The sequence below is a fragment of the Pantherophis guttatus genome, chromosome 2 (assembly GCF_059756535.1).
Source record: "Pantherophis guttatus breed Tessera chromosome 2, ASM5975653v1, whole genome shotgun sequence".
In the NCBI taxonomy this organism is placed as follows: Eukaryota; Metazoa; Chordata; class Lepidosauria; order Squamata; family Colubridae; genus Pantherophis; species Pantherophis guttatus.
Window position 1 is genome coordinate 88,228,381 of NC_142064.1, and position 24,300 is coordinate 88,252,680.

General features: G+C 39.2%; 1 protein-coding gene across 5 annotated transcripts in view; it reads left to right on the top strand.

The window, feature by feature from the left end:
• Positions 1-23,224, top strand: part of PLPPR1 (phospholipid phosphatase related 1) — a 130,672-nt gene extending 107,448 nt beyond the window's left edge. For all 5 annotated transcript variants that reach the window (XM_034410615.3, XM_034410617.2, XM_034410616.2 and 2 more), the window contains 5 exons: positions 5,162-5,294; positions 10,521-10,771; positions 17,837-18,013; positions 19,137-19,268; positions 20,797-23,224. In XM_034410615.3, the coding sequence (XP_034266506.1) occupies positions 5,162-5,294; positions 10,521-10,771; positions 17,837-18,013; positions 19,137-19,268; positions 20,797-20,829 (726 nt within the window). In that variant the 3' untranslated portion in view covers positions 20,830-23,224. The remainder of the gene's footprint in view (positions 1-5,161; positions 5,295-10,520; positions 10,772-17,836; positions 18,014-19,136; positions 19,269-20,796) is intronic.
• Positions 23,225-24,300: the final 1,076 nt, after the last annotated feature.

A 24,300-nucleotide genomic window follows, 5' to 3' on the forward strand; every position in this document is an offset into this window, starting at 1 on the left:
TTGGGGGTATTAATTATCCTGCTAATTAATTAATTATGTGTATGTGATTTCACAGGAAGACAAAACCCCATGTTACATATTTCTCAGATGAAGTGCAATAGCTAAGTGTTTCTCACTGGGTAAACAGCTTCACACATTTAGATCAACCACCACACTTTGATGTAAATGATTGGTGTTGGAGTTTATCGCCATGAGTTCTCGGGGAGTTTAGTAAATAAATAAACTATGCTTTTAGTAAAAGCAAAATGAGAATCTTGCAAGGTGTGTGAAGTGTCACATGCTGAAGGCAAAACTGACTGCTTTAAAAAATATTTCAGCTGAGTAGTGCTTATGAACGAATAAAAAAAAATGCCTTTTGCAAATCAAATGTTGGTTTGCCAAATCTTTCCAATATAATTCCCATGCCAAATAATTGAAGGCTGTCACAAGTCCAAGAAAACTATTAATTAAGAGATAAATGCCAAAAAATGTCCTGATTGCTTTTCTTTTCATGGGAGACATTAGCTTCTTTGTGCTACAAAGCAAATAGATTCAGCCACCAGTTTAATTTAAAACGCTGCTTCAAATAAGCTTCTGAGACATGTTTGTCTAGTTCCTTTTGTGCAACCTGGTTTGTTTATCCTTCCCACCAGAATACGTGTTATTATACCTGTTTGCAATTTTTTTCCTTAAATTCACTGCAAGAGAGATTCAACAGAAGAGTAATAAGCAACATGTATTAAGCACATCAACTAGATGAATATGTCCATATAGGATAGGTTCAGTTTAGCTTCTTATTCAAATTCACAAGTCTTAATCCAGCATCCTTACAGGATGTGCACAACTGTGTACAATATGGTTAGTTGATAGGAAGAGTGCTACAGACATACTTTCTTCCATCCACATTTCTGGAAAAGGTTTTTTAATGTCATCTCCTGTTTTCAAAGAAATAAAATAAAAATTTCAAAAACTCGGAACTAATGTGCAGGTTAAATATTCAGACCACACTTGCTAAAATGTTCCAAAGTAGGAGATATCTGCTGAAGGTATTGCAAAAGAGATTGAAAGCTAGTAGGGAAAAAGTATTGTGAGCTTTTAAAGGTGCATTTGTAGTCACAAGTGTACAGGCTTCTAGAAAGAGAGGTCTTTTTAAAGGAAATAATCTGGAAAGGTATTTGAGGAGTGTTTTCTTGCTATCCACATTCACCCAAGGATTGTTCAATAAAGATGACCATTCATATGCCCTTTATGCCATTTCATGGCAGGCAGCCCCTGACAGCTATAAAAAAAGATTAAATGCTTATTATTGTCCCTCTCTGAGATTCTTCCATATGTTCTACTGTCAAATTGGCAGCCCATGGGCCAGATGTGTCACACTCAGGCCACGCCCACCCCAGCTCCCTGAAGGGGAAAAATGTTGCGATACGTCACGTGATGGCAACATGACGCTGCGGATTTGACACCTGTGCAGTAGAACCTTAGCTAATTAACTTTCCCCATCCTATGTAAATGCATTGGGATATATGCAGGATCCTTTAACACTGATACTTAAACACACAGCCCCAGTGCTTGGGGAAATAACAGTGTTAAGTGTTAACAGTCTTATCACTTTTGTGCATAAATGCAGTGCATGGAATTAATTCGCCAAATCCTTCTGTGACACACTATATTTCATGCACCCAAAGTGTATATGAAGGATTTTCCATGTAATATGCAATCAATGTACAGCAGGTACAGAATGACCCAAATTCCCATTTCAAGGATTTCTGATTTGCAGTCCACATTTCTTCAAAGGAGCTTAGATCACCACATACAGGAGTAATTAATGTCTTGCATGTAAATTCATTCACCCCTTCATCTGGGATTTATATTTGAAGTTCTTTGATTCGGTAAAAACGTGCTTCCTTTACCTGCTAATTTTCTGTCCGGTGGTTGAAGCCATGTTAATGATAGAACAGGAATTGATGTTCATATGCTTGATGGTGAAATCCAAAGTGTGCTTTTCTTTTGCTTTGTACTCCAGGACAATTGGATAGCATGAACTTATTGTTATATATGGCAGGCACAGTCAAAGTAGGTTATGCACACCTACAGGTGGTCCTCAACTTAACAACAGTTCATTTAGTGATGATTCAAAGTTACAACTGCACTGTAAAAAGTAACTTATGACCATTTTTCACACTTATGACCGTTGCAGCATCCCCAAGGTCATGTGATTTACATTTGGATGTTTGACAACTGGTTCATATTTACGATGATTGCAGTGTCCCAGGGTCATCTGATCATCTTTTGTGATATTCTGACAATGTGAATGGGAAATTCAGATTTACTTAACAACTGTGCTACTAATTTAACAACTGCAGTGATTTACTTAACAGCTGTGGCAAGAAAAGTCATAAAATGGGGCAAAACTCTCAACAAATTTCTCACTTAGCAATGTAAATTCTGGGCTCAATTCTGGTCATAAATTGAGGACTACCTGTATTACTGTATTACCTGTGTTACTTTTCTGCCTGGGAGATAGGCCAATGCTAGTGACTGGCCCAAAGTTATCTAGTGCTTTTCTGTGGCTGGGGATGAATTGGTATTTGGGTCTTCCTGATGCAGTACTATACCATAATGGCTACATTACACTAGTCTCCTGAATAATCTTTCTTACTAACGAAATTCTTAATGTCACTGCTTCAGTCAAACTGGTAGATTATTATATCTCTAGCAACACCAGCAGTAGTTGTGTTTCTTGAAAATAAGTGCCCAAACTGATTCAATTGCAGAGATTCAAGAGGTGAAGAAAGCATCATGTGAGGGATATGTCCTACTTGCCAACTAAAAATTTGTATACAATTAGGAAAGCTAAATTTGGTGTTGTGGTTAAAATGTTGGACTAGAAAGTGGGACCAGTCTGCCCTTAGGCATGGAAGCTCACTGGGTGATTTTGCTAGCTCTTTCTCAGCCCAGCAGGTCTGTCATGGGCAAAAATTGTAGGAGAGAGAGATGTGTACACCACACGAATCTCATGAATGAAAGGCTAGATATAATCTAAATAAATAGTAACCAATAGAGCCTGAGGAAAGCAACAGTTAGGAATTGATGGTGCACCTGATTGGAAGGAAGAGAGGTGGCTAGAAGAGAAGAGACAGCACAGAAGACAAGACTAGCTAAATATAAACATTCCTATAGACATTTATTTGGAAATGGGGTTTCTTTGAGACTTCCTGTTGTACAACTCTTTCTATTATGATTATCATTATTAGTAGTAGTATAATTATTGTGACTATCATTACTATGTTGCTTTGCATGGACACTGAGAGCTTCTGCATCAGAGACAAATTCCTTTTGTGTCTATTCACACTTGGCTAAATAAAGTATTCTAGTCTATCTTTTGGAAACTTTAGCAACAAACTACCCAGCAGCATCATTACATGTCTGGAAATCACATAAAAAATTGGTTGGGTGATGTCTTTTTCAAGCCTCCAGTTGCAGGTAGCACAAATGGGAAAATTCTGTTTCTGTGTCTGCCTCAAAGGTACTCTAACTGTGGTTAATTTCCTTCCTGGCAGAAAAAAATCAGAGATCTTTATAAAATATCAAGTCTTGTTCTGTGCCTGCATCCACCCGCACTCAGATGAATAATAGTAAAGAAGTTGAAGAGAATGGGAAATAATAAGGGAGAAGGAAGCAGAGCTTTTCTTTAAAAAAAAAACCTGGGAAAATAAATAGAGTCAGAGATACAAGAAGCCCTATTGACAGAAATGTACCATAGCTAAGAGGGAGAAGTAGCAATAAAAACAGAAATACAACTCTTTCCAAAAAGAAGAGCACCAGAAGGATTAATTCCTTGCCCACATTGTATGTTTATTGCATAATGGATTTGATAGCCTTTATAATCTACAAGGCTTATTTATTGCCATTTTTGCTTTTAGTATAGCTGTTCCATATTCCCTTTTCTACCTTTCCTATTCCGTAGGTCTTCCTGCATCCAACTGAGATTCAGCAGCACACAAATTAAAAATTGGATTATTTTTTTAAAAAACAGAAAAATATAATAGTTTCCCCTATTAATTTGTTACTAGGTTCTGTTCCTATACTGATTGTACTAATAACAAAAAAATAAATACATCTTGTAAAGAATAAAATTTTGTTACTCCCAACTAAGGGTGATTAGCAAAATATAAAATAAATTTAGTTGATATAAGTAGAAAATCATCAGGCATATGCCTCCCCTCACATTAGCAAGTGGAGGATTCAAAAAGTGTCATTTGCTTTGGTTGCAATTTTTTTTGGCTTATTTTTAAATTTAACCTTTTAGATATTTAAATAGATAACTTGTGCCCTTATTGGGTCATCGTTTCAGAGATATTTCCTTATAATGGCATAGCACTTCCTTCACTGAAAAATTGGGATACATTCAAAGATGTACTGCATACCACAGTCAAACACCAGCACAGGAAATGCTTTATGATATTTTGTATCATGTCATAAACTGCTTTATGATAATGTTTATGTCATAAAGTGTTTTAGAAACTTTGCCAAATTTCAATTCCAAGGGAGTCGTGGGTCCCAAATTTTTGATGTATTCTGTATGTTAGGTGTCTCCCAACCTTTTGGGAACAGGGACCTGTTCTGTGGAGAGAGGTTTTCCTGTGGACCAGAGAGGGCATGTGGATGGGGCTTCGCTTGTTTGTGCAGCCCGGTTTTTGGCATGCTGTGGCCCAGTGCTGATCCACAGACCGGGGGTTGGGGACCCCTGTGTTAACCCATTTAAGATAACTTGGTTCCAAATGTTTTGTCTATGATGCACTATTCCGCCCAATTAAAAGTTACAGGATTCATAATTTTAGTAATATATAGAATATAACCTTTGGAGAATTAAAGACTCAGTCTGTTGCTTCAGATCTAAGCTAGTGAACTGTAGTAAGTGGTTAATTAATCTCTTTATGCAGAGGTGGTCATCCAGAATAGGTGAAAACTCAATTTATCTGACTTTTCTACTACTCCCACCAGTTGTCTGCTATCAGTGTTCTTGTCTCTGCTTCCATAGAGTTAGATCAGGTTAAGAAATGGAGGGGTGGGATGGATTAACATACCTTTCCAGAGAATGGTTTCCGGTTATCAAGGGGAGTTCAGCAGTGACCAATGCATTTGTCTTTGTGATTCTCAGCATTCCCCTTTCCTTTTACAGATTTTTATTGGAGAGATATCTATGTATTTCATCAAGTCCACCAGAGAAAGCTTAATTATCCAAGAGAAAACCATTTTGACAGGAGAATGCTGTTACCTGAATCCACTACTTCGGAGAATCATCCGATTTATAGGTAAGCATAATTAACACATTTGCACAATAAAATAAGCCGAACTATTTCATATATTTTTATGCACAAACACAAGTGTGTGTGAGAGAGAGAGGGGGGTGGGGGAGGGAGGGAGAGAGAGAATTTACTAGCTCCAAGTTTTTGAAAGTCTTTTTCTTTAGATTTTTTTTCCCTTTTTTTGGTATTTTTCTGGCACAATATTTCACACCTAACAAATCATATTTCATAAAGCTTAGTGATATAGAAGGCCTTGTACAGTTTGATTGATAGCCAGAGACAGATTCTCTCAAAGGGCCTGTGACAAAAGAAAGGCAAAACTATTTTCTTCTTTTTCCATTCAGAACTAAGAAATCAATTTCATTACGGGAGGCCAACTACCAACCTGCCATTCTGATGACTTTTGGCTGACAACCATCATTTTTATTTTCCATTAGTTTCCCATAGCAGTTGTGATTTTCAGTGGCTTTTGAAGTAGAATTCCCAGCTAGAGGCAGCGTCTAAAAACAGATTACAAAAATAGTGGTTTTCTTTCAGAAGTTGCATGAAGAGATGAAATACAGGTAGTCTTGACTTATGATCACAATTGAGCTCAAAATTTCTATTACTAATTTGTTAAGTGAATATTGCCCCATTTTACAACTTGTCTTGCCACAGTTAAGTGAATCACAGTAGTTGCTAAGTTAGCAACATGGTTGTTAAGTGAATCTGGTTTCTACATTGGCTTGGCTTCTCAGAAGGTCATAAAAGATGATCTTGGGACACAGCAACATCATAAATAGGAATCAATTGCCAAGTGTATGAATTTTGATCACATGACCGCAGGGTCACTGCAACAGTTATAAGTGTGAAAAATTATCGTAAGTCACTTTTTTTCAATGACATAATTTTGAACAGTCACTAAATGAACTGTTATAAGGTGAGGACTACCTGTATAAGAGCAGTTAACACAGCTGCATGCACTGCTCTTGGTAGGGAACAGGGGCAAGTTTCTGAGAGAGGAGGAGGAGCTAGGAAGGTCCAGCTTCCATGTTCTTCCAGTGAAGATATTCGGATTGAAGTCCTAATTCTGTGAAAAAATTGGGAGAAATTTGGATCTAGGCAGCAATGAAGTTTTTGCTATTTCAATAGGACTCTTGACTCCTGTCAATCCATTATGATTATTCCCTGTGTTCTCATGAGCAAAACAAAATAATTACATACTTTATTTTCTGGCTGAACTATGTCCAAGGAATCGGGTTAGCACATTTCACGCACTCTGTGCTTCATATGCATTATCTAAATCATATTAGCAGCCTAGTAGTGTTATCCCCATCTTGCCAGAGGAAACTGAGTTGTAGAATTAATGTCTTATTAGTGGCTTCCTTGCATGTATCCATTTTAAATGAAAATAAAACTTAAGATTTCCTGTCTCACAGGGTAGCTTGCTTCTTTCTTGAATAAAGTAATCAAAACGAAAGACATCACTTGCGAGAAATTAAAAAAACACCCACATTTTAATGGTTTAAAAATATGTATTTTAAGCAATCTCTATTGCATTGATAAGAGGTAAAGAGTCCATTAGAAAATTTAGGAAGTGCTTTCTGATGTTGAAGTCTAAACTAATCAAACAATCTCACCTGCAGGACTTCTGCTAAAAGCACTTCTGCTGTGCATGTATGACTAAATGTTTATTATTGGCCGATATGCTTTTAAGCAGCTTCTGCTTTCAATTAGTCTACATCCCAAGTATTTTCTCTTTCTGTCTGCCTTCTTTAATTTCTTGTAGTTAGAGGATTAGATATGCTGGGCTAAATGTGAAAGTTGCTTCCGTTTAGATGGCTTTCATCTTTATATAAGCTTCTGAAATATGTAGCTACTTAGATGGAAAACACTTCCTTTAAGTGGATCAGTTTTAGAGGCAGAATCCCCTGATAATGGAGATTTAAAAATAAAGCATCTGATGTAATTAAAGAAGATTGATTATTTATCATATGAGAAGTATTCATTATTACTCTTAATATGAGAATACAAAACAAAATCGGAAGAGGCTCAGGTCAGTGATCATGAATTGTTAAGCATAGTCACACCTGCTTAGAAGTTGGATGGGAAATCACAAGGGCTATGAGAAAAAAAATCAAAAGAAACCACTCTCATTTTGTTGCCAAAGAAAACTACATGGTCATATCAAGGTAATCTCCAGGAACCCAGCTTGATACCATGGACGTATTCCTGTACTATTAGAATAATAAATAAATCAACACTGGGCTGGAAAACCTCTAGGCCTCCAGATATTGTTGAATGCCAGGTCTTATCAGTAGTAGCTAGAATGACCTCTACCGTAGTTAGGAAATAAACTACTTGTGGCCATCATGTGTCCTCTTTTCAGAGATATTTCTTTACCTAAACAGAAGCAGAATGACCACAGATTGGCAAAAAAAACCCAACAACAAACAGTCGGAATGGGAGCTTCTGACTTCCCCCTTGACAATGCTTATGGGAAGCTGGGAAGAAGTATCAGAAATCACTCCTCCTCCTCCTTGGCTGACCTGAGGAACTGTCTATTATTTTGCTGCCGGGGGGGGGGGGGGCAAAGGGAGTCACAGACCATGAGGAAAACTGCACCCCTCCCTGCTCCCCATCCTGGTATATCCCCAAGAGCCCCTCCTTCCAGGGAAAAAGAAGACACCCCTGTTGACTGCCAGCATCCCCTATCCAGCCTATCTCACCAGCAGGCATCCGAGTCATCCTTTATTCTTGAGCCACGGTGGTGCAGTGGTTGGAGTGCAGTACTGCAGGCTATTTCTGCTGCCTGGTGGCTGCCTGCAATTTGGCAGTTCAAATCTCATCAGGCTCAAGGTTGACTCAGCCTTGCATCCTTCTGAGGTGGGTAAAATGAGGACCCAGATTGTTGAGGGCAATATGCTGACTCCGTAAACCGCTTAGAGAGGGCTGTAAAGCACTGTGAAGCGGTATATAAGTCTAAGTGCTATTGCTAAGTGCTATTCTTCCCTTGCCAACTGCTGTTGAAGAGATTTCAGATTTCAGCCTTGGTTCCAAAGCAGCAAATCACTGCTCACTTGCAGGTCTTGCCACCAGCTGATTGGATGCAGCAGTGGGAGTGGGAGTGATTTCTGACTTCCTGCTGGCTTCCGAGAAGCTGTCAGAAATCATTCTTCCTCCTCCTCAGTTTACCTGAGGAACTGCCTGCCAATTTGCTGGGGGGAGGGGTGCGAGAAAGAGAGTTTTAGATTCAGCTTCCACTCTCTGGGAAGAAAGAGGACTGGTCCATCTACAATCAGCGTTCCCAGCCAGCCTACCTTGAAGTATAATGGCAAACATGAGACTCTGTGAATGTGAGCATTGGTTGCAAAGTTACTTTTTCATCACTGTTGTAACCTCAAACTATTGCTAAACATATAGTTGAAGCTGTGGATTCTCAGTACCTGTACATTTATGCTGGAGAAGCCCCATAGAATGGCAGCACTTAGCTGATATGGAAAATTAAACAAAGGTGGCCATAGTCAGCCCTTGGAGGATCATAGATGGAAATGTAAGTATGGATACAGCAAGTGGCAGCACCTGGTCCGCTTATCGGGGTTTGGAAACTAAGCACGGAACATGAATGAAAAATTATCAGGAAATAGACTAGGTCAGTGATGGCTAACCTTTTCCAGACCGAGTGCCCAAAGTGTGCACGTGCATGCGCAAATGCTTGCACATGCACCTGAACCCCCAAAATGCAATGCACATGTGGCCCCCCGCAGATGCATGCACCCTCCCCCCACATGCACCCCACCCCCTGCGCATGCACAGTAGAGACCTGACAACCAGCTAGCCAGCGGGAGGTGCACATACATGCACAGCGGAGCTGAACTGGGGCGACGGCTTGCATGCCCATAGAGAGGACACTCTCTGATGCCATAGGTTCGCCATCACGAGACTAGGTTGTAGGTGGTAGAATAAAGTGGGAATTTGAAAAACCTGCTAAACAAAAGGCATGATATTCTGTTTCCATACTGCTGTCAATAAAACTGGACAGTCATGTCCATTAAGTCAGCAGAGGTTTGAACACAATATAAGGGAGTCCTGTTCTTACCTTACCTTACCTTATCTTATTTAGAATAACTTTATTGTCACTTTGAATGTACAGTAATCGGCTTACATTAAAATGAAATTTCGTTGCATACAGCTCTCAAAGGGTCTCCACTTCTAATATACACTATATAATCTAATATACACTACATAACCATGACAAAATAAATAAATAAATACAAAATTATGCATATACCCACATATATTATATGACACAGAGAAATAACACAGTCTAGTTCAGATGTATACATGTACATGGCGAGAAAAACGAATCTTGCGAGTTTATCAGATGGATAATTGCCCCCAATAATCTGGGTCCTCATTTTACCCACCTCGGAAAGGATGGAAGGCTGAGTCAACCTTGAGCCGGTGAGATTTGAACTGCCAAACTGCAGCTAGCAGTCAGCTGAAGTAGCCTGCAGTATTGCACTCTAACCACTGCGTCATCTCGGCTCTATAATGAAAGTGTTTTCCAATTTTCCAGTAAAGAAATGGAGATTATATAAACTTTCCATCCCAAAAGGCTTATCCATGCTTCATTTAATCATAGCATATTCAACTATCCTAATGTTCTGAATTTTCATTAGATCCTAACCATTTCCCTGCCCTCATTAGTACAATTCTGAATTGACTACGTGAAGAAGACTCGCTCCATCTCTCTCTTCATTTTCCTCTACATACATATCCATATTATGTTTCGGAACATTAATAAAAGCTGGGTTCTCATTCTTTATATGTGCTAGGCAGTTGGTGCACTTAATTTGAACAAAAGCCATACTTTGACCGTGGCCAACACTAACATAAAATAACATTAGGCCACTTTGAAGGGCTCAAATACGTTTGAATGTCTCCATATATATATAGGGTTTTTTTTCCCCCAAAATTTGCAGCCTCCACATTTGGTTTAATTACATTTATCCTTATTTTTAAATCTCAAGAGATTTGATTGCAGATATTCATCACATACGTAGTTTGGACTTGACCTTCAGGGTTTTTTTTCTTCCTGCCGTAGTTCTATTGCAAATTTTACTCTCCTTCCCCCCCTTTTTTCCCCCCAGGAGGGGGAAAGAAGCTGTTATTTTTCTTCCACGTCTATGGTGTTTCAGTTCTGAATAATAATTCTACTTTTCTTGTTGTTTTACCTTTTTCTTCTCCCAGGAGTATTTGCATTTGGTCTTTTTGCTACCAACATATTTGTAAATGCTGGCCAGGTAGTGACGGGAAACCTGGCACCCTATTTCTTGACTGTGTGTAAACCCAACTACACTGGGAGTGACTGCCGAGCTCATCACCAGTTTGTTAACAATGGGAATATCTGCACTGGCAACCAAGACGTGATTGAGAAGGCGAGGAGGTCTTTTCCATCCAAACATGCTGCTTTAAGCATATATTCAGCCTTATACGCTACAGTAAGTACATAAAGAGGTTCTAATTTTGCTTGTTCTGTGCTTCATGTATCATTTCTAACTCTTTAATGCCCTCTCATTTCTCTTAAGGCCTAAATGCAGAATCACAGAGATCTGCCATGCCAATCTTGTCGGGCTCTACCATATCACAATCATACAGGTAGTTCTCGACATACAACAATTTGTTTAGTGATGGTTCTAAGTTACAACAGCACTGAAAAAAGTGGCTTATGAAAGGAAGATTTTCCAAAAATAATGAAAGGGTTACGGATGGGTATTCAAATTATGCAGCAGAAGGAGATAAGGGGTAAGACAGAGGGAACATTCAGCCTGGGTCTGCTGAGGCATTATTGCCCTCTTCAGGATTCCACGCCATTTGATCTAACTTACTTTCTGCCTGAATTCATCAGAGTCCTCTATTCTAAACTTCATTGTACATGTCTAAAGCTTTTCTATTCCTCTTCCCCTTAAAATCACAAATAGAAGGATAATGAGTCACTTTCTCTCAAAGTTTCAATCACTTTTACTTCTTCAAATAATCCCTCCCTGTTAATAAGAATTAAGTCTAAAATAGCATACTTCTTCCCTGTTTTTCAATAAATTGTTATTTTTTTATTCAAAACATTAAAATACAAACTCCAAAAAAGGATAAAAAAGAAAATACAAAAACAAAGCAAAACTAGACGACCGCCCCAAAAAATAAAAAATAAAAAAGCATATGTATAAACTGTCCACCCTAGTTGAATACTGATAAATATATTTCAAGAATAATAATTTCCTCCCCTTTCAAAACAGACACACAGTTTATGTACTTCTACAACTCTGCTTACCCAACCCATTTGACCTGTTGTCAATCTACTATATATATAAAAATGCATAGTTAACAGATAAAACCAACAGCCCGCAAAAACGGGATGCACAGAGCAGGCTGGGTTCTACTTATCTCTGCTACCGGTTTGCAACAGGAGCATGTGTGCGCCCTTGTTTCACCCGCGCGTGCGCTTCTGCAAGAACCGGACCGAACCGGGAGCAACCCACCACTGGTGCAGAGGGTTCGGGAGGCCTGCAAAATGCTCCTGTGGGCTGGGGAGGGCAAAAACGCAACGCGTGGAGGGTTTGGGAGGCCAAAAACGGGCCCGTTTTTCACAAAAAGTGGCACACAGAAGTTTTGGGAGGCCTGCAGAGTGCTCCTGAGGGCTGGGGAGGGCAAAAACGTGATGGGGGGGTGTTGGGAGACCAAAATTGGGCATTTTTTTGTGAATCGCGCGCAAAGCACATGCGTGAAGAGAAGCGGTGGTAACACCGGTTGGAACCCACCACTGCTCTGCGCATCCCGTTTTTCACAAAAACGGGATGCTCAGAGGGTTTGGGAGGCCTGCAGAGTGCTCCTTGGGGCAGGGGAGGGCAAAAACTTTTTTTTCTTGTTTACCTCTTCGAAATCTCGGTGTGTCTTATACTCCGGTGTGTCTTATACTCCGGTGCATCTTATAGTCTGAAAAATAGGGTAACTCTTTGTTATTTCAGCCATCTTCTGACAAAAATACAGAGTTAAATTTGCACCAAATGTCAGGATGGACAAAATCTCCCATTGTTACTATCATGTGTTTCTTTGAAAATTTTGCTTTCTTGAGAAGACCTTATCTACCGTATATCTTCTGCCTGTCTACACAAATCCCACAATGGTATCTCTTTTGTTTCTCTCTTCTTTTATTCTTACTCAATTGCTCTCAGCAGGATTTCTGTGCTCTTATTTATGAATTTCTGCACAGGCATCTGCTTTCTTTACATAGAAATGCAATGCTCCCTTCCTTCCTGTTGAGTCTGTTCCTTATGTATAAGCTGTAATCTTCCAGGGGTATGTTCCAATCATGTCCCATCAAATGACAGTGAGGCCTCTTGCATCAAATTTGCCCCCACCCCACCCCCCGCCCCATATTAGGGTAACATGTTTCCTCTGTTTGATTCCCATATTCTTTGCTTTGTTGTGGAAACATCTAAGATTCAGCAGCATATTGCCTTCGAATATTGCATCTGGCTGTCATTGCAAAAAGCTTTCGATAAATCCATGCTATACAAATTTGATTCTTTGGGAAAACAAATATGTCCAAACTATTGGTCGTTACTTCAGCTTGGGTCTTGTAGTGCTATAAATTTATTTGGCTGTTTAACAATTATTTGAACTGTGTTGCTTAGTTTCCCTGGGCATTGCTTGTAATAACACAAACAACAATTTCATGACAAATTGAACCATAGTTTATAAGCTGTTAATTCACACTTTTGTGCCCTGTGTACTCATGAGGTTCTTCTCATGAGGTACTAGTTCCTGACCTAATAGTTAAATTCATCTTGCTGCTCAATTGTTCAGAATTCATTTCTGTGTTTCTGCCGTTCAATTTGATTCTTCGCTGAGCATTTCCAAGTTTGCAAACTTCACTGCCCTTCCTTCACCTTCATATATTGACTTCCCAAGGAGGAGCACTTTTTCTTAGCTACCTCCTTTTCGATCTATGTTGCAAAAATTTCAATAACTGCTGGGTGGCAGTAAATCGAGGTAGTAGTCCTTGATTTACAACCATCCATTTATTGACTGTTACAATATTACAGTGACAATGAAAAAAGTGATTTACAATCCAGTCCTCAAATTTATAACTGCTGCAGCATCCCCACGATCACATGATCAAAATTCGGGTACGTGGCAAATGGGTTGTGTTTATGATGGCTGCAGCAGACACTGGTCATGTGATTGCCATTTGTGACTTTCCCAGCCAGCTTCCACCCAATGAAGTCAATAGAATAGAATAACAGAGTTGGAAGGAACCTTGGAGGTCTTTTAGTCCAACCCACTGTTTAGGCAGGAAACCCTATACCACTTCAGACAAATGGTTTTCCAATCTCTTCTTTAAAATCTCCAATGTTGGAGCATTTACAACTTCTGGAAGCAAGTTGTTCCACTGATTAATTCTTCTAACTATCAGGAAGCTTCTTCTTAGTTCTGGGTTGCTTCCCTCCTTGATCAGTTTCCATCCATGGCTTCTTGTCCTACCCTCAGGTGCTTTGGAGAATAGCGTGACAATGGAGGAAGCCAGATTGACTTAACGATCACGTGTGATTCATTTAACAACTGCCACGATTTGCTTAACCACTGTGACAAAAATTAAAATCGGGCATGGCTTTAGTTAACAACTGCCTTGGTTAGTAACAGAAATTCTGGTTTCAATTGTGGTTATAAGTTGAGACTACCTGTAAAAAGTTAATGGTGTTTTGTATTTCTTTTCTGCTATCTAGCAGTCATCTGGATTGTTGCAGTTAGCTTGGTATTTAATCATCATCTTCCCAAGAAAAAAATAATAATAATTTACATGATGAGGAAAGAGCAGTTAGCATGGCAGGAACAGCAATGATGTGTGTGCAAACTGATGATTTTCATCAATTGGGGAACATAAAACTGCTCCAGCAGAGTAGGAGAGTAAAACGTCCTTATCTCATTTTACATTCTGACTCCCCCGTGGAGTCGTTTAATTTGCTTCTCAGAGGAAAGGCAAGAACGTTAAGGAACAGGAGAGGGGAGTGAGAAAAACCTAATATAAATTACGAATATCCCTTTCTAATCTTTTTCAATCTCATTGTGCAGGTGATGAAAAGAGATTGCTTGGAAAGGCCCATGGTTTTTTATAAACATTTCAAACCGTTCGCAGTAAAGAAAATATTGATATATAGCTCACCAAAGCTGTGAGCTATCTTTTACTCAGCGCTACTGCCATCCGTGATTCTACTTTGTGATTCGGTGTTTGTGTGTGTATTGCGAGTGTTTGTGAGTGTGAGAGAAAGAGAGAGACTGACTGCTGTGCTTACTCAGCCTTGAAATGTGGAGATGTATAATTAACGGAGGGGGGGGCATTTGAGAAGTAATTACTGTTACTATCCCCTCCAGAGCAATGTACACGCCCAATAAAATCACTTTGCTCACAGAATTATCTGTCACCTAGCAGATGGTGAAAGTGTGTATTTATAAACTGCTAAATGGATGCACCACAAACTAGTTCATTTTCTGAAATCAGGATGAATTTTATTTTAAAATATATACCTAGTTTATATGTACCTTGGGTGTTTATGGATTGGCTGCAATAAGCAAAGCAAAGTAATGATTTTCATTATATTTCTTATTTTGAAGAAGCTCTTTATTCTACACTGGTAAACATAGAATAATAGAGTTGGAAGAGACATTGGAGGTTTTCTAGTCGAACCTCCTGCTCGAGCAGGAGCCCCTATACTATTTCAGATAAATGATTGTCCAGTGTCTTCTTAAATGCCTGCAGTGATGGAGCACCTACAAGTTCTGAAGGAAAGCCGTTCCACTGGTAAATAGTTCTAACTGTTAGGAAATTTCTCTTTAGTTCTAGGTTGCTTCTCTCCTTGGTTAGGCTCCATCCATTGTTTCTCATCTTACCTTTTGGTGTTCTGGAAAATAGTTTGACCTCCCTCATCTTTGTAGGAGCCCCTCAAATATTGGAACACTGATATCATGTCTCCCCTAGTCCTTTTCATTAGACTGGACATACCCAATTTCAAAACCATTCTTCATATGTTTTAGCCTGCAGCCCCCTAATCCAGAGTCTCAACATCCTTTTTATATTGGAGTGACCAGAAATTCCAAGTGTGGTCTTATTAAGGCTTTGTAAAGCAGTACTTGTTCTGCCCCAGCTCTGGATTTCCGAGGATACTGACACACACCAACGGTCCTTATCAAATTTATTAAGTAGCAAGAATAAACAAGACCGACAAAGGTTGGCAACCAGCCCAGAAAGCAAGATATGATAAACCAAAATACTCTGATTATAAATACGAGTTGTTTCCAGCAAGAACTCACTATTTGCATGTGATTTAAATAGGCTAAGGGAGTGGCCAATTATCCTCAAGCCCTACTCTCGAGTAGACCTCCTCCTCCTGAGTAGCCACTCCTGCCTTTTGGCAGCCCTGTGTGCCCGAGCATTGAGGAGAGGCTCCTCCACTTCGCTCTCTCCACTGGAAGGAGCTTCTGGAGGTTCTGAAGGCCCTGGCTGAGTCTCTGCCTCTGGCACCACATCCTCTTCAGCCTCCTCGCTGTCCGACGCGAGCACTGGCTGTGCAGGCTGCTGGCGCGACATCACACCAGCCTCCTCTTCATCGGGATCAGCCACGATCCGCGCAGGCCGCTGGTGGGCCACAACAGTACTAGAACTTCATGTGATCTTGATTCTATCCCTCTGTTAATGCAGCCCAGGATTACATTGGCATTTTTGGGTGCTGCCACACACTGTTGACTCATATTTAATTGATTGTCCACTAAGCCTCAGTTGTATTTCTGTGAGCTCAGCCATTGGCACTTTGAAATCATGGTTTAGAGCTTAGCATTTTATGGGAACTAGGCCACCGTGATTGTTCAACAAACTACAATTATAGCAGTCCAATTAATTATATCCCCCAATTTTTTTACAGTTTTATTTGTATCCCCATGAGATTGATCTAACTTGGCCTAACCTTAGTTTGCATCTCATTAAGCCTCATTTGATACTTGGAAAGCATCTGCTATTGGGATGATGCTATTTTGGGAAGTGAGGTCTTAATGAAGCCAGGCTGTGTTTTGGAAAGCAGAAATTGCTGGAGACGTTTCTATTGTATTTGCTGATTTAGCCCATCACTTTTATTTTAGTGCTACAGTATCTGCCTACTCATGTCACCCTTGTAATTATAGTCTCAAAAATTAGTGTTAAGTTTGTCCTCAGTGCTGCCAATTTTTTTTTTATCATGGTTTTGCTGTTCTGTTGAAGGAATAGTTGTGAATACAAAGAAAACTTGCATCCTATAATTACACTTTCATTGTCTTTCATGATAGTTTGCCTTTTTTTAAAAACAACAACAAAAACTATACATTCTTCATTTTCTGCCATTTATTAATTACACTAAAAATTATAATGGCAGTTTTTGAAAGCCGGAAATGGGATAAAGTAGCAAAGAATATTCATCTATTATGTGGAAGAATGAACTGTTACTTGTTTATGCCTTTCTCTACCACATTTTGACTTAGAATGTTGATCAGACAAAAAGACAGGTTTCGGGATTTAAAATCATTTGCTATATCAACCTCAGAAATTCAGGAATAGTATCAACCATGTGATTATGTTGATGAGTTTTAGACTCTTTTCACTTTGCTGGATCTAATGTAGCTATTTTAGAGGCTGCAAATATTTCAGACATGATTCAGATGCAGCTCTTATGTAGTGCCTTTTGTTCCAATAACACAACCCAGCAAAAAACCCTAACCCTATTCATAACCCTTTAAGAATCATATTAACTTTAAGGGGCTACTCTTAATGGGTCAATATATATATATTAGACTCTTTCTTACAAAAGTCTGGGGGGAAAACCAGATAAGCTTTAAAAAATAGAAGTGGGATGTTGTGTTTTTACTCTGCAAGATTCAAATAATTTCTTCTGAATCATTTGTGAAGCATGCATAGCCATATTGATTTAATCTTTTTAAAAAAATCATAAGAAAACTGAATAGGGGCTAAGATTCGAAGCTTGCATTTTGCAGTAACATACCAATACAGGTAGTCCTCGAGTTACGACCACAATTGAGCCCAAAATTTCTGCTGCTAAGCGAGACAGTTGTTAAGTGAATTTTGCCCTACATTTTACGACCTTTCTTGCCACAGTTGCTAAGTGAATCACTCCAGTTGTTAAGTTAATAACAAGGCTATTAAGCAGATCTGGGTTCCCCATTGAGTTTGCTTGTCTGAAGGTCGCAAAAGGTGAGTCACATGATCCTGGGACACTACACTCGTCGTAAATATAGGTTGCTACATGTCTAAATTTTAATCACGTGACCAGAGAGATGCTGCAATGGTTATAAGTGTGCAAAACAGGCATAAATCACTTGTTAAGTGGCGTTGTAACTTCGAATGGTCAGTAATTGAACGGTTGCAGGTCAAGGGCTACCTGTATACAGATGACCATCATATGAGGCGATTGGTGCTGGATTGTTGAGGACTAGGTTATGTGACTAAGGTCAATCTGTTGATATTTCAGATGTACATCACTAGCACAATCAAGACAAAGAGCAGTCGGCTTGCCAAGCCAGTGTTGTGTCTGGGGACGCTTTGTGCTGCCTTCCTTACAGGGCTCAACCGAGTTTCTGAGTATCGAAACCACTGTTCAGATGTCATTGCAGGCTTCATCTTGGGAAGCACAGTAGCACTCTTCCTGGTAGGTGGATAAACTTTTACTATCTTTTTCATATGGAGAATTCCCCTGCCAGTATCCAAACTGGGCCAGCTTGTTCATACAAGGCTGAAGGAAACAGAAAAGTCTTTTTCAGGATCAATTTGCATCCAGAGAGCAAAGGACATGCTACTTCCTGCTTCCATTTTTTGTACAGAAATTGATCAGACTTTTACAACAACTGTGGTCGGTCAGTGGTTTTCGGCCTCAGCTATACTTGTGGCAAACTCTGCTTCCCAACATCTCTGGTTTACTTCTCACCACACAGCATCTGTCCCATGAAATAGCTACTTCTATTTTCATCTCAGTCATAAGTTTGTGCACTGTTATCTAAAGCACTGACTGGGAATTATGTGATACGATCATGGATTGCTGTAATATAAATCTGCTTTGAAACGTTTTAGCAGTGGCTTTAGAAAAAAGAGTGTTAATGATCCTGAGAGTCAGTAAACACCTTTGCTAGATGTTGCTCAGCAGGAGCCAACATTATATAGTACACATGGAATGCTTTTAGAATATACAAAAGCTTTTAATTGGTTGCAAAGTATGAACAAGATAAAATTGGTAGTTTATGAATGAATTATGAAGAATGTCGCAGTGGCTCAGTGAGTCATGGTGAGTCATGGTGGCTCACTCTAAAAGAAGGGATGCGATGGCTCAGTGGCTAAGACACTGAGCTTGTTGATTGAAAGGTCGGCAGTTCAGCGGTTCGAATCCCTAGTGCTGTGTAACAGGGTGAGCTCCCGTTACTTTTCCCAGCTTCTGCCAACCTAGCAGTTCGAAAGCATGTAAAAAATGCAAGTAGAAAAATAGGGACCACCTTTGGTGGGAAGGTAACAGCATTCTGTGTGCCTTTAGAGCTTAATCATGCTGGAGACGACTTCAGATGGCGTTGGCTCTTCGGCTTTGAAACGGAGAGGAGCACTGCCCCCTAGAGTCGGGAACGACTAGCACATATGTGTGAGGGGAACCTTTACTGTTACCTTTTAAAAGAATGTCATTCAGTGATAGAAACTTAAGTCCATGCCACAAAATGCATGCGAATATCTTCTGGGTTTTAGTAATTATAATCGCTCCAGGAATCTTCTTTTCTCTTTCTGATCCCAAGGGCATCTGCGTAGTTCATAATTTCAAGGGAGCACATGGGACACCTTCAAAATCAAAACTAGATGAACAGCGAGGCGTGCCCTTGATGGCGTTTCCACGAGTGGAAAGTCCTTTGGAGACGTTGAGTGCCCAGGTACCATATAACCTTCTGTTTATCCATTTCTCTTTTTGATTAACTCTTTTTCAGTAGTTCAGTTCTTTATATTACAAATAAACTTGGTAGTCGGTTTGCTTTTATGATTTTAGCATTTTCAGCAGGATAAATAACAGGATAAAAAAGGCAACCGTTTAGAAGCACCATATTTCATTACACCAATCCTTCCATCCTGCATTTTTATATTCTGTTTCATCCATTCTGGATTAAAGGTAATCATTTAATTGGGACAATCTGCTCAATAACAAATACCCTTCTAAGTATCCACTCTTGGCAATTATATTTGAGCCTTTGAACTACTTCAGATATTATGCCCTGTACAAGTATTTTTAAAGCAGGATGGGGAATTGTGTTGTAATCCAGTTCCCATTAACTCCAAAAAACAGGGTAGAACCTCATTAAATATGCTAATTGAGCCTGGAAACTCTTGCATTAAGTGACATAGTTGTAAGTTGCCACATAACTGTGCTGCTTAGTGACAGCTGTTCTGGCAGTCCCAGTTGTCATTGTAAAGCAAGGACTGTATGGGTTGTTAAGCAAAACAATGTGCTTTGTTGCTGAGTTGCGTGATGTGATTCCAGAAACAGCCGCCATTTTCCAAATAGCCTCATTGAATTGAGGGTTCTCAGAAAATGGTGGCTGCTTCTGGGGTCGCACCGCACAGCCCAACAACAAAGGTTCCCTAAGACAAGCTCTGGAACTCTTTGGAAGGTAGATACACAATTGGCAATGCAAGTGAGAAGGCGGGTGTGGGGCCCGTTGGGGTGGAGAGTAGGCCCAGTGTGGGAACAGGGCAGGAAGAGGAGCATGGGATGTGTTAAGGTGGGGGAAGCCAAATGGAATCCCGGGTTAGAGCCTGCACCAGACATCTCAGGACCTCCCCCCCCCCGGGGCCCCTGAATGTGCTCTGCTTAACAACTCGCACATTTGTTTAATGACCACATCGAGAAGACCAGCGATGGGTCATAAATGGGGCAATCACATGAATGCTTCGCTTAATGGCTGTCATTAAGTGTTAGCAGGACTACTTAACTACTTATTAAGGATTATTTTTTCAGCCTTATTGCTTCCAACCTAACAGAACGTTGGAAATAAATAAGGGGATCAGATCAATGTCTCTTCACCAGTCCACCAGCAGGATAACGCTCCAAAAATGAACAAAATGGAATTATGTTTGGGATTTGGAGGGGAAAGAGAACAGAAAGAGTTTGAAACAGGAGAGAAATTCTCAAAAAAATTGTAAAAAAGCCTGATAAATAGTTATGAAACTGGTAGTTAGGCAGTGTCTTAAAAAAAAATTGATGGATCCTCCATTAAAGCCTCTTTCCTTTTCCTTTCTGGTCATGTGTCCTAGGGTAGAAATGTTTTGAACAGGTTAAAAACAATTCCAGACACCATACTCTGTGTGCTTTCCCTACCTTATTTCTTATTTGTCCTAAGATCAACTGCTGTGACTACATCACTGCATACTAAAGCATATTCTGTCTCTTCTCTCTTTGTTCTGCAGAATCATTCTGCCTCTATGACCGAAGTAACCTGATCTGAACAACATCAAGAGAATTTTTTTATTGCCCTCTGCTACAGTACTCCCACCAGAATACACAGTTATACTAATTGTCAAACTGTGATGACCAGTATTATTATGTTATGTCTAGTTAGGAACTAATGTTTTGTACATTTTTGTATGAGGAAGTGATATAGCTTGCCCTGGAATTCCCACCCACTTTCTTTTTTCTTGTTGTCAGCTTTAATATATTTATGCCAGAATTTAAGACAAATGAAAACAAAAAAGAAACAAGACAAAAAAATATGAACTCTTTTTTGATTACAGTGTTCTGAGGCACTACACCTTTGGGAATTGTTGATGTTTTGTGATATTTGTACACACAAACTTTTTTGTTTTGTTTTGTTTTATATACAATAAATTAAATGATAATTATAATACTAATTCATTTTTTACCTTTTTATTACCAGAGATGATGCTTCCAGTAAGTGAGTTCAGATTCAGCATTGGCAGTGCAATTCTATAGAATTCATACTCGTTTTCTAGAAGTTACTGTAGAATTGTCTCTGCATGACTGCTATCTGGCCCTTTAGATTATCAATAATGAGAAATATGTACTTTGAATGCTGGTTTAACATAGCAAGACTAAGAACATGTCTGTTTGCAAACTTTGATTCCTCTTATACAAGCCCCATAATTGTGACTGTGACTAGAGCAGGAAATACCTGAACTTTTTTTCAGGAGTCCAATTTTTTTTATGGAGCTTGCTCAGGAAATTGTCCCAAGGGGTTATGCTCATGGTATGTAATCTTTGGGTTGTTGACTCAAGATTAGTTTCCTTAGCCCCAAGGTCTTCATTGAATGTGCATAATTCACACCTCTTGCTTAGCAGCTTTTTGTTGTCTCGTAGAGTCTGCTTCAAGCAAATTTTCTTCATGTAAAGCAACTAGCAAGATGGAAATTATAGAGAAAGCCTGCGTGTGAATGCACACCTCTTGTGCACTATCCTTAAGATTATTGCCTTGAACTACAAGAACAAATGACTGCAGCTTTTAGTCGGAATCCAGTTTAGCACTAATAGTTTAGCAGATTGGATCAAGAATTCATAGTGTTAGTCAAAAGACTGTATCATTAGCCTTTTAGTAGATTTGAGGAACAGAAGAACAAGTTGGGATACTTAGGAGAATGAAGTATTATTGCAGTATTATTGCAGTCCCAGGCCGAAGAACAATGGCCTGCACTAAGCTGAAATCCACCTCAGTGTGATACTTTTAAATTTCTTAAGAACTGTCTCTTCCTAAGAAGCATGAAAATCATGTAGGAAAATTTGTAGCCATAATCATTGAATCATTTACCAGAATTCTACCAAATGAGCATTTTTTTTGCTGTAGACATATATGTATCGCTTTCTTGTGACATATGCATGCGTTTCTAATACATGATGAACTTTGGAAGTAGCACTTAACCTTGGAACAAATATATTAATCTCTTTAGAGCCACTCAAAATCCTGTTATTTCATACAGTGCTTCACAGAAGGCTCCAAAATGATCCCGAAAATTGGAAACCATCACTGTGTTACCAATTGGTGTTTTGTAATAGAAAGAGTGTAAATGTTTCATTGCTACATTTGAGCGTATTTTGCAACTCAGAAAGATGCCTTAAGGCAATACATTTGTGATTCAGTTTCACTGGTGCTAATATATTGTAATACCTTTCACGTTGACACAAGTAGGAAATCAGTTGCTGACTATGTGTGTCAAATATGAACCATGTGAAAAGCATCATTGTTGTGCCTCCTCAGAAATGGCCCTCTTCATTCATAAGGAAATTTAAAAGAAATTTAGAACGCCAGTTCAAGGATGAAGACTGGTCAAACTTGGTACCTTATCTCTGCTTTTCCTTTTCTCAGCTCCCTGGGAAGATAAGCTATCAAGGAGTTAAATGGAAACATCAAGGAAAAAGGCAGCCAAAAATGACTTTGTGTTTCAACAATTTTCCTTGTTTTCAGAGAGGGACTCTTCTGAAGAGATATAACTTAGCATCTGTTAAAATAAAATGCAATGCCTACAGCAGCTGTTGAATTCCCCCCAAATGTGGGTGTTCCTTCCTCCAAGTAATGCCGGCTTAATTTTCTGAATCAAAATGTAACACATCTGTATTGAAAACTGATTTTCATTTTGTGGTTTATTGTTAACAAATCAAAGGAAATGAAAAAGGACCAGTTTGCTGATCTCATCCTCTCCCTCTCCCAGTCCAAGAAATTTTCTGCTACATCCCATTTTTCTAGCATGATCATAATCACAATAGTGTTTCCTTTGAGAAATGGAACTTCTCTCTGTATTTTTGCTGGAATGCCTGCCATGTTGATTCTTGGGTTTTTGTATATAATTTTTTTTTCCAAAAGAGATAAAAAAAAAAATTATCACAAAACTGTTTGCATCAGGGTTTTGTCATTTTTCTAGGAGTTGGGAGGGATATATGAGACATGTCTTATTTCTTAACTATGTTCTTCAGCGTTTCATGAATAAACCTCCAATCATAGATTTCCTTTAAAAAAGGCATCTTGTTGATACCTCACCGGTACTTTAGAAAGTGCAAGTCATTAAGAATCTTGTTAAATCAGCTAATCTCAAAATTGTTATCCAATACATTTAGAAGGTGTAGTTCAGAGATTCACAGATTGGGATCATTAGGGGCTATAATTGTATTTTTCTCTTGCATATGATACAAAAACATTAGTCCTGAAGTTCCTTACAAGAGTACCCTGTTGAATCCACTATATATCCAATACACAATACAGTACAATAAAACAGTGATTCTCAATCTTTTCTTCACCATTGACTCCCTTTAAATAACGTTTATGACCACAGACCCCCAAGACTTAACTCAAGATTTAAATCATAATTTTTTCTCAAGCCTTCATGGACCCCTTGTGACCTTGTGGCCCCAGGGGTCCGCGAATCACAGGATGAGAACCACTGCAATACATAATACAGTCAATTGGAGTCACTCATTGGAGAAAGACATTAAAATACCAGCACTGGATATTGACCAGGCCAAAATTGACAATTGTAACCATAACCTTAAATTGGACTAAATATGAGCTTACAGAGGACAAAACCAGGAATCTTATCAAAAACACACCTTCAGAAAATAGCTAAGAAAGAATCAAATCATTAAGAGCCAAACAATATTTTTATTTATTAAATTTATTTGCTGCCCATTTTGCCACAAGGAAACTCTTATGTGTGCACCTAATAGAAATGTCATCAGGCAAAAATGCCTGGAGGGCAAGCAAGCCCTTATCCATTAACTGTTGATGAATTTTACAGTTCACTAAAGCAGGAACTTTGGCCACTAGGAAGGATTTTGTTCACATCAGCTGTTTGAAACATTTGGGATTTGGGCTTGGTGACTTCCCTCCCTCTAGCTAGTGCCTGGTCAACCTAGGATGTGCGCATGTGAGGGTGTGCAGAAGAGTGAATGAGTGTAAGAGCAACAACATA